At 43.0% G+C, this 13,180-nt stretch overlaps 1 protein-coding gene across 5 annotated transcripts in view; it reads left to right on the plus strand.

Annotated features, from left to right (window-relative positions):
* LOC118089157 (sterol O-acyltransferase 1) overlaps positions 1 to 13,180 on the plus strand; it is a 64,249-nt gene that overhangs the window by 6,942 nt on the left and 44,127 nt on the right. For 4 of the 5 annotated variants that reach the window (XR_009557859.1, XR_009557858.1, XM_060276618.1 and 1 more), the window contains exons 5-13: positions 2,108 to 2,167; positions 3,448 to 3,555; positions 5,252 to 5,534; positions 6,034 to 6,112; positions 6,642 to 6,723; positions 7,850 to 7,895; positions 9,540 to 9,669; positions 12,630 to 12,727; positions 12,967 to 13,065. The exons of the other annotated variant lie outside the window; for it this stretch is intronic. Coding sequence is in view for 2 of the 4 variants with exons in the window: in XM_060276618.1 (XP_060132601.1) it covers positions 2,108 to 2,167; positions 3,448 to 3,555; positions 5,252 to 5,534; positions 6,034 to 6,112; positions 6,642 to 6,723; positions 7,850 to 7,895; positions 9,540 to 9,669; positions 12,630 to 12,727; positions 12,967 to 13,065 (985 nt within the window). In the remaining 2 variants the exon portion in view is untranslated. The remainder of the gene's footprint in view (positions 1 to 2,107; positions 2,168 to 3,447; positions 3,556 to 5,251; positions 5,535 to 6,033; positions 6,113 to 6,641; positions 6,724 to 7,849; positions 7,896 to 9,539; positions 9,670 to 12,629; positions 12,728 to 12,966; positions 13,066 to 13,180) is intronic. 5 annotated transcript variants of the gene reach the window in all.

A 13,180-nucleotide genomic window follows, 5' to 3' on the forward strand; every position in this document is an offset into this window, starting at 1 on the left:
TCTTGCAGGCCCTGCGGAAAGATGACAAATCCCGCAGGGCCCTGGTCTCCTGGGAAAGAGCGTTCCACCAGGTTGGGGCCAGTACTGAAAAGGCCCTGGCTCTAGTAGAGGCCAATCTAGCCATCTTATGACTCGGGATCTCCAGAATATTATTATTTGTGGACCTTAAGGTCCTCCGCGGGGCATACCAGGAGAGGCGGTCCCGTAGGTACGAGGGTCCCAAGTCGCATAGGGCTTTAAAGGTCAAAACCAGCACCTTAAACCTGATCCTGTACTCCACCGGGAGCCAGTGCAGCTGGTAAAGCACTGGATGAATGTGATCCCGTGGCCGGGACCCTGTAAGGAGCCTCGCCACGGCATTCTGCACCCGCTGGAGTTTCTGGGTCAGCTTTAAGGGCAACCCTGCGTAGAGCGAGTTACAATAGTCAAGCCTGGAGGTGATCGTCGCATGGATCACTGTGGCCAGATCGGGGCGAGAGAGGTAAGGGACCAACTGCTTGATGCGGCGGAGATGGAAAAATGCCACCTTTGCTGTGGATGCAACCTGCGCCTCCATGGAAAGGGAGGCGTCAAAGGTTACACCCAAACTCTTGACAGAAGGCGCTGGTACCAATTGAGCCCCTGCAAAAGATGGGAGTTGGCCCCCCAACCCCATGTTGCCCCGACCTAGCCAGAGGACCTCTGTCTTCGAAGGATTTAACTTCAGTCGGCTCCCACGTAGCCATCCAGCCACAGCTTCCAAGCACCTGGTGAGTGTGTCCGGGGCCGAGGCAGGGCAGCCGTCCATCAACAGATAGATCTGGGTGTCATCAGCATATTGATGACAACCCAGCCCAAAACTCCGGACAGTCTGGGCAAGGGGGCGCATAAAGATATTAAAAAGCATTGGGGAAAGGATTGCGCCTTGCGGGACTCCACACACCAAGGGGTGCCGCGGCGACAACTCCCTCCCTAGCGCCACTCTCTGTCCCCGACCTGAGATGAAGGAACGCAGCCATTGTTGGACTGTGCCCTGAATCCCCACGTTGGCAAGGCGGTGGTCTAAAAGTTCATGATCGACCATATCGAAGGCTGCTGACAGGTCTAAAAGAATCAGCAGTCCCGACCCACCTCGATCCAGCTGTCTACGGAGATCATCTGTTAAGACGACCAGAGCTGTCTCGGTCCCATGACCAGGGCGAAAGCCGGACTGAAATGGATCTAATGCCATTTTAATCCTTAAAGAAAGGTGAATTTGGGCTCCACCTCCCTCCATGAACCAAGAAGCAAGAAGTCACGTAGGCAGCAGGAACACGGCATCCCGCCATAATCCCCCAAGTGTGAGAGCATATACAGGGCACCCCACCCAGGGAGTGACCAAGGGGGCAACAATAGACACCCACAGGGGCAGTTTAGCAAGTCAGGTGTTCTGAAAGCCCATCTCCAGACAAGTCCTAAAGGCAAGGATATGTAAAGAGTTTTAAATGGTTACTTAGAATCATAGAGTTGGAAGAAACCACAAGGGCCATCCAGTCCAACCCCCTGCCAAGCAGGAAAAACCATCAAAGCATTCCTGACATATGGCCGTCAAGCCTCTGCTTAAAGACCTCCAAAGAAGGAGACTCCACCACACTCCTTGGCAGCAAGTTCCACTGTCGAACAGCTCTTACTGTCAGGAAGTTCTTCCTAATGTTTAGGTGGATTCTTCTTTCTTGTAGCTTGAATCCATTGCTTCGTGTCTGCTTCTCTTAAGAGGTGATGGTAAAGGTGTCTGATAAAGTGACCTAATGTTGAACTTTTGTAACCCTTGTATACCCCTCCCCATTTGTGACATGTAGTGATGTAGTGATGGTGTATTAGTGATGCTTCTCGAAGTGTATTCTGGGGGAAAGAGGGAAGTTTTAAAAGAGGATGTCACCCATGCTCAGGGTTCTTATTCCTGTGGGGATCTGTTTCGCAACAATAAAGATCATGGTCTACAGACTGCTGTTTTGCTCTAAATTCCTTCTTTTACTGACCGCATGGACCCGTGGGGGACTCGCACCCCGACAAGCTGGGCTGTTGAGTAGTGTCTCACCCCAGAATTTTTCCTTAACAATTTGTTGCTGAATATTTGTTCTTTTCACAGAGGATCAAGAGCATCTCTAGAACACGGAAAAGTTTTTGTTGCTAGAAAGTCTCCCTTGGAGTGAGTATGTTTCACTGGTGCCCTTGCTAAAGTTAAAATTCCCTTGATCCATTGGGTGGCTTATCTGCACATCTCGCTTCTCCCTCCCAGTAGATCCCATTCATTTTTATACTGTGTAAACTGAAAGTAGGTATTCCTAACCTTTATAAATGTTCCAGCCAATTGGCTATTCCACACCCCAAAATCTAACTTGGATGTGGCTGTATTCTGTATTCACAGAGGCTGTTACGTTCTGTAGAAACTGGTCTACAGAATAGAATGTCTATTGCCCAATGGCAATCCAGACTCCCCATGGGTGGTCTGGTTCTCCAATAATGTTTGTTCCTAACTTCATTTATATACAGCCCAGGAGAACCCATAACGTAATAGTACCTTGGCCCAGTAGGTTCAGACTTGGATATGATACAGTCCTGTGTTCTCCAGGGCTCCTTTGGAGGCAGGGTGGGATATCAATTTAATAATAAATGAATAATAAGCACTCTAAGCTTCTGAGACCCAAATATTCACATAGCATGGAGTGGGGATTACAAAAGGCTTCAGTCGGTGGAAAATGGCAGAATGTCTGTGTGAAACGATCTTCTGACCTGGTCTGGCATCCTAATTTGACCCACAAGTCCACCTTCCCCAAACCGGCTCCTTCTGTGGGCAGGTAAAGATGTAGTTCCCTGCTGAAAGCAGGTTTGCTGCACCAGAAGTCAGCTGATTGGCAGTGCCTACAAAGTCTTGTGCCTTTGATGACATGGTTTGATTTCAAACCACGCAGGCACAAGAAACTGGGTTTGCAGGCACAGTTGACCATTGCTGCTTTTAATGCCTTGTCCCAGTTTTGATTTCAAATTGTACGGGCAAAGAAAAGGACTTGCCCTGATGTCATGGTTTTGGCAGATGATTCACAGTTGAATGCTTCCCTCCCCACCTGTCAGAATGGCTCATGGGGGGAGGGGAACCAAAACTTTCAGCATCCTGGTTGGAAACAGTTCAAGAATCTCTTTCGCCACACTTCCCCTTCTAAAAAGTGGTGAAGGTCTTATATTTTTTGGTAGGCGAATTTTGTAGAAAATATGTAGTTTTGTAGAGAAATTACACACCGAAAAAGAGTGATCCCATGTTACATTTGAAGGAGGAAAAGCAAATGGTCCAGGGCAGCCACAGCCATATCCTCCTGTGGAAATCTTCTTATCATATTCCTGTTGCTCTTGATTCCTAAGTTTAACCACTGGATGTCCTGGAGTTTAGCTCCACCCCCTGAAATGTTCTAATGTACTTCTTCTTTTCCTCAGTGAGCTATTTGAAGTGGAAGACATCCGGACCATACATCACGTGTTCATTGCTTTCTTCATCTTGATCATTCTCAGCACCCTCATAGTAAACTTTATTGATGAAGGAAGGTAGGGAAATATTTAAGGGATGAGCTGGCGGTTTGTTTGTTTTGTTTTGTTTTAGTGTTGGACTTGAGACATTTCATACCTGAACCAATGAAAATGTATTGCTTTGCTTTTAGTTGAACTAGAAAACCCATAGCAAGTATTCTATCAAAGTGCTTGTACTGGGGGAAAGACATAGACCAAGTGAGGGATCGTGTCTACTTGCAATGAAAAGCTCAAAACTGTAGAAGTATAACCTTTTGAAATGCACAAAAATCTTTCAAGAGTAGAGTCCCAAAGCTGTCTGTGTGTTGCATGTATGCACATGTGCCTGACTTTAGAGTTCACTTTAATCCTTGATTCTGTTTTTATTGGTGCTTTTTTATTGTTCTGGAATTCTGTGTGTGCATGTTCACATTTTACTCAATTTTGGGTTTTCTTTGTTGGTTTAAATACTACCATAACAAGGCAGCAAACGACAGTAATAACAGAATTCTGTGGAAGAGAAGCTAAAGGGTAGAAAAGGATGTATTTGTGCTTTAATAAAACTGGCATCGCTTTATCTGAACCATCAAGAGTCTGTGCATGGAAGGAACCTGTGTCTGTGAGCACCCTAGAGAATGGGAACATGCCCCCACCCATGGTTTGCTCATGCTTGTGTTTGTGGCTCTTCTGCATTTAAAGCTGCAGTGCTATGCATGCTTTTCAGCAATCTCACTGGAACCAAGTGGGGCTTACTTCTGAGTGAGAACACTTAGGATTTGGCTTTTAGGCACGTATCCACTGCAGTGCTAAGGAATAATCCCATCAGCACAAGGATTGCCCCTTCTCCTCCCCTGCATGCCCCCTAAATCTGTTCTGGGGTTTCCCCCAACCATCTAGAGCACATTTGGGGAGGATGTGGGGCACAGGCAGGGAGATCGGGCAGAGAGAGTCCTGTTGCACAAGCAGGAATCCTTGCGCTAATGGGCTGCTTATTTAGCCTTGCATTGAGTACAACCCCCAGTGTTTTATTTGAAGAAACCATCAGGCATTCAGATTGGTCGAAATCAAGCAGCACTTAAAATCCAAGTTCTGCATGCAAATACTTGGGAAGTGTGGAGCCCTGCCAGTATTAACTGAAAGGCTACAGGCTATGCCACAATAAATACAAGTTTCCCCACATGTGTGTGCTTATCCAAGGGGTCCTGGATCTCTGTAGGGGTTGTATCTGTCTGTATCTGTGTGTTTGCTTTTTGCTTTATAGCAGGCATAGGCAAACTCCAGCCCTCCAGATGTTTTGAGACTACAATTCCCATCGTCCCTGACCACTGGTCCTGTTAGCTTGCTTCCACTGGTCCTGTTAGCTAGGGATGATCAGAATTATACTTCCAAAACATCTGGAGGGCTGGAGTTTGCCTATGACTGCTTTACAGTGTTCTGTGCAATATAAAACCTTAGGATGAATACTTAAGTTCAGTATTTGTTTCATAAGATTTATACACCGCCTGATTCTAAAAGGAACCTCAAAGCGGTATATGAAAGATAAAACAAGAAAATCATGAAAAAAATCACAACCATACTCCAAAACATACAAAACTTAGAATACTAAAACAGATTAAAATTACCTCAACTTTCATTATCAAATTCCTTAACTGTTACTGATTTCACCTGATGGAATATATATTTTAACACAAGTATATGATTTTAACTTTCTGTGTTGTTTGAATCTCTTTTGAAGGTTGGTGCTGGAGTTTGATCTCCTGGTCTACACTTTTGGCAAAGGTTCTGTTGTTGCTTCCACTTGGCTTTACATGTTCCTGTTCACCCTGACTGTGCCCTATGGGCTGTTCCTGCTGTGGGCCCAGCGCTACCATGGTTCCTCCCACAAGACAATCCGCTCCGCTTTCTTTGGGGGTCTCTTCATGATCTTCCAGATATTTGGGCTTGGAGTGGGTCCAGCTTACATAGCCATTGTCTACAATTTACCACCAGCTTCTGCTGCCATAGTGATACTTGAACAGGTGAGTTTCAACTGGAGAACTTGTTTCTTGTTGATGTAGGTAAAGGTAATTTCACAAAGCTTGAATTAGCAAAATGCTGCTTTATGCCAGGATTCGAGTCCTTAGCTAACCTGTAATTTTGTGTGCACATTCCACTTTTGCTTCTGCCTGACTTGTGGTAATATTAACAGTGACAAGTTTTCTTTTTTTCCAAGAGATTGGGCCTTAGAGTGTTAGAAATGGTCAGATGCAAAAAGAAACTCACCATAATTTTTAAGGTTCCGGAAGTACGGTGATCGAGAGAGTAATACCAGTACAACTGGAAGCATTCTTGGAGGATACTGATTGTCTCGACCTCTTGCATTCTGAGTGCTGACCTGGTTTGAGACTGAATCTGCTTTGGTCTCATCTTCATCAAAAGAGGGGCAGAGGAGCTTTTGATGCTATTGACCATGGTATCCTTCAGGACCATCTCTCCCTAAATGTCAAATACATTTTATCTGTTATTCCACTCCTTTAGGTGCGTCTGCTGATGAAAATCTACTCTTTTATCAGGGAGAATACACCTCGAATACTTTCCTTTACGCCACAGAAGACAAGTGAGTGACTGTTTTCTGCAATAATGGTACAGCTGTGGGAATTAAGGCTCCCTCCCCTCTTCCTGTTCTGAGGGTTGGGTTCTGTGATATGGAGACAATTCAAAGACCTGTTCTAGTTCAGAATGTTTGTATGGGCCTCCCCATGCTTTGCAAGATTTCCAATGCAATGCAACTTGTCAGTCTTCTAATGCTTATTGGAATGGGAGTACACTTCTTGCAAAGGATATAAGAGAATCCTGGGTTTAGTGGAACAGGGGAAAGTGCTCTGACAATAGGGGGTTTATTGGGGGGGGGGGCGTTAAACATGCAGTAAGGGACTTGTCTTGCTCAATGTAAAAAAATGTAGGATAAGAATGGCATATAAGCATATGCCATATAAGCCATCTCAAAATGTATTACTGTATTGGTAAACTCAAGCATTAATAAACAGTTTGAGACCCATAGAAAATAGGATGGAACCCTCTGGATTTATTTTTTAGGGTCTGGCATTATCTGGTACTAAACGACTCTCTCTGTTCTGCTTTTTCAGACACCGTCCAAGTTCCTAAAGTTTCCCAGTACCTGTATTTCCTCTTTGCTCCCACCCTTATTTACAGAGATGAATATCCCCGGTAATGTCAATGTAGTTGCTCCATTGTGACTTGGCAATTCTTATAGCCATTGTGATTGCAAGGTTGGAACGGATGCATGCTTCATAATGGAGGGCATAATAAACGGGTTGGGAACCTCAGGCCCAGGGGGCAGGTGCGATCTTCTGCAGTGGCATAGCATGGTGGGGCTACAGGCACGGCTGCCATGAGTGCAAAATTGTTATGGATGCAAAAGTTCAACACCCGGGGCAGCCTCTTCTGTCACTGGGATCCATTGAAAGCAGCTTCTCCATTCAAACCAGGAGTGACCTCTCCAGACCACAGAACGACTCTTCTATGTCTCCTGGGTGATGCAAACAGTATTAGGCAGTTGAATGTGCATGCATCCTCTTGTCTGTTTCCCTCCCTCCACCAAACCTCTCCTCGTGGCCCTGGGCAACCCACACTACTCCACTGGTTTCTGAGCCTCTCTACGGTATCTACTGCTCCACACACTTTTGCCTTAACCCATGGTCATGAATTTCAGTGGGTCGTCTCTGAGTAAAGGTTAGGTTTGTTTCTCTAAATTTTCCCGGAGCAGGCCTAGTAGGATCCAAAATGCATAGGCTCAATGCATATCTCTTTTGAGGACACCAGAGTTTTTTGCTTCTGGTTACAGTAACAGGTGCTCTTCATGGGTTTTGATGGGTTATATATATATTTCTAGAGTTCCTTTGTAGAAGTTATACAGGGTTATCTTTCAATTTTTCATGGTATTCCACATTCTCCAATCTGTATATCCTATTGCCATCAACTACTCCTTTCCTTCTTTATGCAAAATAACAAACTGATTTTAAAAAAATAGTGCAGCTGCACATTTAGTAAAACATGCCATTTGAGTAAAGTTATAACTAGCAAACAGACTTTCTTATGTTAAATATTGGCTGTTCTGGAATAGAAATTGGTTTGTGTTTACTAAAGACTACATCAGCTCTGCTTTTATTTTTTTATTGCACCTTATTAGTTGCCTTTATCATGGAAAGTAACTCAAAGTGACTTGCTGTCTAGCAGTTGTTTGTAAAATTCTCACAAATTAGGTTTCAGCTGATGCCAAGCAAGCTCTTGTCTTGACTTAGGTGTAATGACTGTGATTTCCTTCATTTTTCAGAACTCCTACAATAAGATGGAGCTATGTAGCTACCATGTTTGCACAGGTTAGATATTTCTCTTCCTTTTGGGATTCCTGTGTTTCTGAAGCCTTGAAAACTGCTAAGAGTTCCTGGTTCATAAAAATATATACTAGCCTACTGGACTGCACAAGCCTGCATTAGTTATTTTTATTTTGGCATAAAAAAACAGAGACAAAGCTTTCTGAAGCTGCCATGCCTGGTCACATGGAATTGCATCCTATTGTCATAGATTTGGATCGCTGAATGAATAATTACCCCTAAACTAATGACAAACACACCTACCCATTATAAGATAAATAAAACCGTTTTGCTTCTCTGAAGACAGGACGTAACAGTTCTAAACATCAAGCCTTCTTAAACCAACTTTTAACCAATGTCTCTGTGCTAGTCTTCTTATTATCTGAACGTTTCCCGAAGTTTAGGAAATTGCTAACAGTGCAGCATCTGTATATTGTACAGTCAAACCTTGGTTCCTGAACGCCTCTGTTATCGTACATTTCAGCGCCCGAACACAGAAAACCTGGAAGTGTTGAGGTTTTCAAACATTTTTCGGCTGCCAAATGTCCGACATGGCTTCCACTTGAGTGTAAGAAGCCTTGGTTGTCAAATGTTTTGGAAGCCGAATGGGCTTCCGGAACAGATTATGTTCAACATCCAAAGTTTGACTATATTTTTATTCTGCTGAGTAGAAGAGATCACCTAATTTCAAGCCCGGTTGTATTTTTCAAATGGAGATGTAGTCTTCCCCTGAGGTAGGCTAGCCGTGCAGATCCTAAAAGTTCAAAGGATTACTGAATGAATAATTCTCCTAAACTAATGACAAACACACCTATCCATTATAAGATAAATAAAATAGTTTCATTTCTCTGAGGACAGGATACAATAGCACTAAACGACAAGCCTTCCTTAATTGACTTTTATCCAATGCCTGGGTGCTAGTCCTCTGATCATCAATAAACGTTTTCCAAAGTTTAGGAAATTGTGAACAGTGCAGCATCTGTATATTTTATTTTATTTTTGCTGAGTGGAGCAGATCAGCTGATTTCAAGCATGGTTGAAGGCTAGCTTTGCAGTGTCACAGATCCTAAAAGTTCAAAGGACCATCTGGGATAAAAAGATATAATAATAATAATAATAATAATTATATTTTATACCCCGGCCAACTGGCTGGATTTACACAGGCGGCTTCCAACAGAATATTAAAATACACATATACACAGGCTTCCAATGTGTGTTGACTCTGTTGCTTGTAGGTGCACCTACTTACCCAGGCCTTCCAACTGCTGGCATGCTGAATCTGCACATGGTGGAGCCCACGTGGAATGCCGTTTATCTGAAAGAAGCACAGTCTATCGTAGTGGCACTGAATCCTTTGGTTAGCTGTTGCCTATGGCTGCATACACACCAGACATTTAAACCACATGGCCTCCTGCCCCCCCTCCAATAATATTGGGAACTGCAGTTTATTAAGGGTGCTGGGAATTAGAGCTGGGGGGGGGAGTGCACTTCCCAGGATTCTTTGGGGAATGCCATGTGCTTTAAATATACTGTATTATGTTTACTCAGCTTAGATCTGTGCATATTGGGAACTGGGATCAGCTTTCTCTCTTATGGCTTCCTCCTGTGCTACTTTTATAATCAAGGGCTTTTGTTTTTACTCCTGTCTAGGTCCTCGGGTCACTCTTCTATACTTCTTATTTATTTGACAAATACATTTTACCTGCATTTCGGAACTATAGTCGAGAGCACTTTAATGTACGAGAGCTGGTCCTTTGCATCTTCAACACCATACTTCCAAGTGAGTACTTCTGTGTGTCATACTGGGCCCCTTTTAATTCTGGAATTTATCTAAGCAACAAATAAAATAATAATCAGATACAGTGGTGACACTGGCAACAACTGGTAAAGTATGGCCTGTTGGGTGATCTTAACTGTGGATCTCCAGGGTTTCCAGACAAGGAACATTTCCTGGCTCTACCTTTTGCATGAATCCGCTACCACTGAACTACTGCTCTTCTCTCTGAACAGCTTTTGCAGTATGTAATAATATCAGTACAAGTAGACTGGAGCAGGTGCAATCCTGCTTCATCCATTTCTGCTTTTTAGTTCAAAGTGCTGGTTTTGACTTATAAATCCTCATGCGGCTCAGGACCCCAACACCACAAGGGCTTCCTCTCGCCTTGTGAACCAGCCTGGTCACTGCGTAAATATCTTAGGGAGGAGTGGAGGGTGGAACATACAAACAGACCCTTTTAGTGGTGGCTCCCTGCTTGTATGTGGTCCCCAGGGAAGCGTGTCTGGCTCCATCATTGTCTGTTTTAGGTGCCAGTCAAAAAACAGACAATGGTTCCTAATGGGAGGGTAATCAGTTACAGTCATACCTCGGTTTAAGTATGCCTCGGTTTGAGTATTTTCAGTTTAAGTACGGACTTCCGGAACCAATTACACTCATACCTCTGGTTAAGTAGCTTCAGATTGAGTACTCCACGGACCGTCTGGAATGGATTAATTCACTTTCCATTACTTTCAATGGGAAAGTTCGTTTCAGGTTAAGTACAGTCTTTTGGAACCAATTATGTTTGTAAACCGAGGTACCACTGTATTTACATGGTCATTGACAAAGGAGGGGGCCAAATCACTCCCCAGGTTTGTCCAAGGTAGGGCATTAAATATGAAACGCAACCAAGGATTCCAGCAAGACAATACCCTTTTATTAACTATACTGCAGTCAAGGAAAATCCCATAAAATGGTGGGATCACAGGTTTCAAGACACTTTTATATTCTTTCACATACAGCTTACATCATGCTAAATATACGAGTTATATGTTGTCCATTATGCATTAGCCATGACATGACATCCTCATGCTCTGGTCAAGACCCCCTTACAGGTCATCACTAATACAACAAACTAGCCTCAGATCAGAACAGCCAAGTCAAACAATAAACAGTCAAACAAGTCAAAACAAGTCAAACAATAAACAAACACAAAAGTTAATCTTTAACTAAAACAGCAGATTCTTTCTCCTTGTTCTAGTCTATATAGTCTGATATTGGTAAAGGACTTTATGCACCTTCTATTCTTATATGTACAGTGGTACCTCTGGTTGTGGATGGGATCCATTTTGGAGGTCCGGACGGATCCCAAGGTTTTCGCAACCCGGAGGACCTTTTCTGTGCATGTACGCATACGCATCCCGAAGTTTACATAACCAGAGGGTTACGTAAAAGGTATAAAGGTTCAAGCTAACTAATAGCAAATATAACTAAAGAAACAAAAATACATATTTTTTACATTGAATTATCTAAAACATTAACAATCTTTTAGACTTTTATTAAATTTCTGAACATTTTACACATAACATTCCAATACATTTTTGAAGAGATTTCTTTTCTGTTCTTGACTTCTCAATCCGTTTTCTGTGATGTTTTCCTAATGCTGCAACCTATTGTCACTCATTTATCACAATACAATTGTCTCTAATTTTTTCTGTTGCTCTTAGCTGAAAACCTAGTTGTGGATTCTTCATCCTGTAATGTTTCTTTAAAAAATCCAAAAAGGTATTCTATTCTTCAAAAAAGTACTCAGCATTAGATTCTCTTATTATAGCTGTTAGCTTTGCTAATTCAACATAGGTCCATTACATTATTATCCATTCCTCTTTAGTAAGGACTTTTTCATCTTTCCATTTCTGTGTATAAAGAATTCTAGCTGCTGTACTTACATACATAAACAATTTAACCATCCTTTTTTGAATTTCTAACCATATAATCTCTAGCAGAAAGGCTCCAGTGTTTGTTTGTTTGTTTTTTAAACTCCCTTTTTTATCTTTTAAATTCCTCATTGAGTCCCCTCTCCCCTCCAGAGAGATGGGAGAGCCTACTTGCTCAGTTTGTGGCCTGAAAACACAAGTGCAACATTATACGTCTTCTATTTACAGCATATTTATAAAGGTTCAAGGTAATTAATACTTTAGCAAATATGACAAAAGCAACAAAAATACACATTTATGCATTTACACATTAACAATCTTTAATGATGTTTATTAAACACTTGTTTATTAAACACCTGGGACCCAGGTGGTGCTGTGGGTTAAACCACAGAGTCTAGGGCTTGCTGATCAGACGGTCGGCGGTTTGAATCCCTGCAACGGGGTGAGCTCCCATTGTTCAGTCCCTGCTCCTGCTCACCTAGCAGTTCGAAAACACATCAAAGTGCAAGTAGATAAATAGGGACCGCTCCGGCGGGAAGGTAAATGGCGTTTCCATGCACTGCTCTGGTTCGCCAGAAGCAGCTTTGTCATGCTGGCCACATGACCCGGAAGCTGTCTGCAGTCAAACACCGGCTCCCTCGGCCTATAGAGCGAGATGAGCGCTGCAACCCCAGAGCCGGACACGACTAGACCTGATGGTCAGGGGCCCCTTTACCTTTACTATTGCTAGGTCCATTTCTTATCCTTGCTAGCTTATTTGCTGCCATTTGCCCCTCACAGAGCTTTTGCAGTACAGTATACGTGGCATCAGATCAACAACCCTTTGCCCAACACTGCATTAGCAAATGGTCAAGAGCAAACATCCTCAGATATTGTCCTAAGCAAGGTCAATCAGTACTTTTATTGCTTCTATTTCAAGGGTTCGCTGTTCTAGCGTGTATATGGAAACTTGGGGAGCAATACAGAGGGGGGAGGGCAAGCCATTTCCCCCTCCACATAAATGAAATAAATTAGGCTGAAATACATGTTTTCTTCATTGCTCCCCAGGTATATTGGTGACAATATTCTTATTTTTTTTACTCCTTCACTGCTGGCTGAATGCTTTTGCTGAGATGCTGCGCTTTGCTGACAGAATGTTCTACAAGGTAATTGATGTGCAAGGCTCATGGTCTCTCTCTCTCCCCAGGGCCTCTGAATTTCAGCTACCTTCTATATTTCCCTTTTCTGAATATGCTTTGCAGGTTTTCCCCCTACATTGAATTACTGTTCATGTAGAGAAAATGTCACATTTGAATTAGCTTTGATCATTTTGGATCTAAGCCTTGGGGACCTACTGTAGCTACCAATACTCTGCTCTTTTTACTTCCCTGATCCTCTCTTGCAGGACTGGTGGAATTCTACATCTTATGCTAGGTATTACCGAACCTGGAATGTGGTGGTGCATGACTGGCTGTATTACTATGCATACAAAGATTTCCTTTGGGTAAGAAACCATCTTTTAATGCACCCCCTTCCTTCAACTCTAATAGAAATCCATTTTTTAAAAGGAATGGCAGAGATCTTTACATTTCACCCACAAAATGATTTTATTAAAGTTC

The sequence above is a fragment of the Zootoca vivipara genome, chromosome 7 (assembly GCF_963506605.1).
Source record: "Zootoca vivipara chromosome 7, rZooViv1.1, whole genome shotgun sequence".
Taxonomy (NCBI): Eukaryota; Metazoa; Chordata; class Lepidosauria; order Squamata; family Lacertidae; genus Zootoca; species Zootoca vivipara.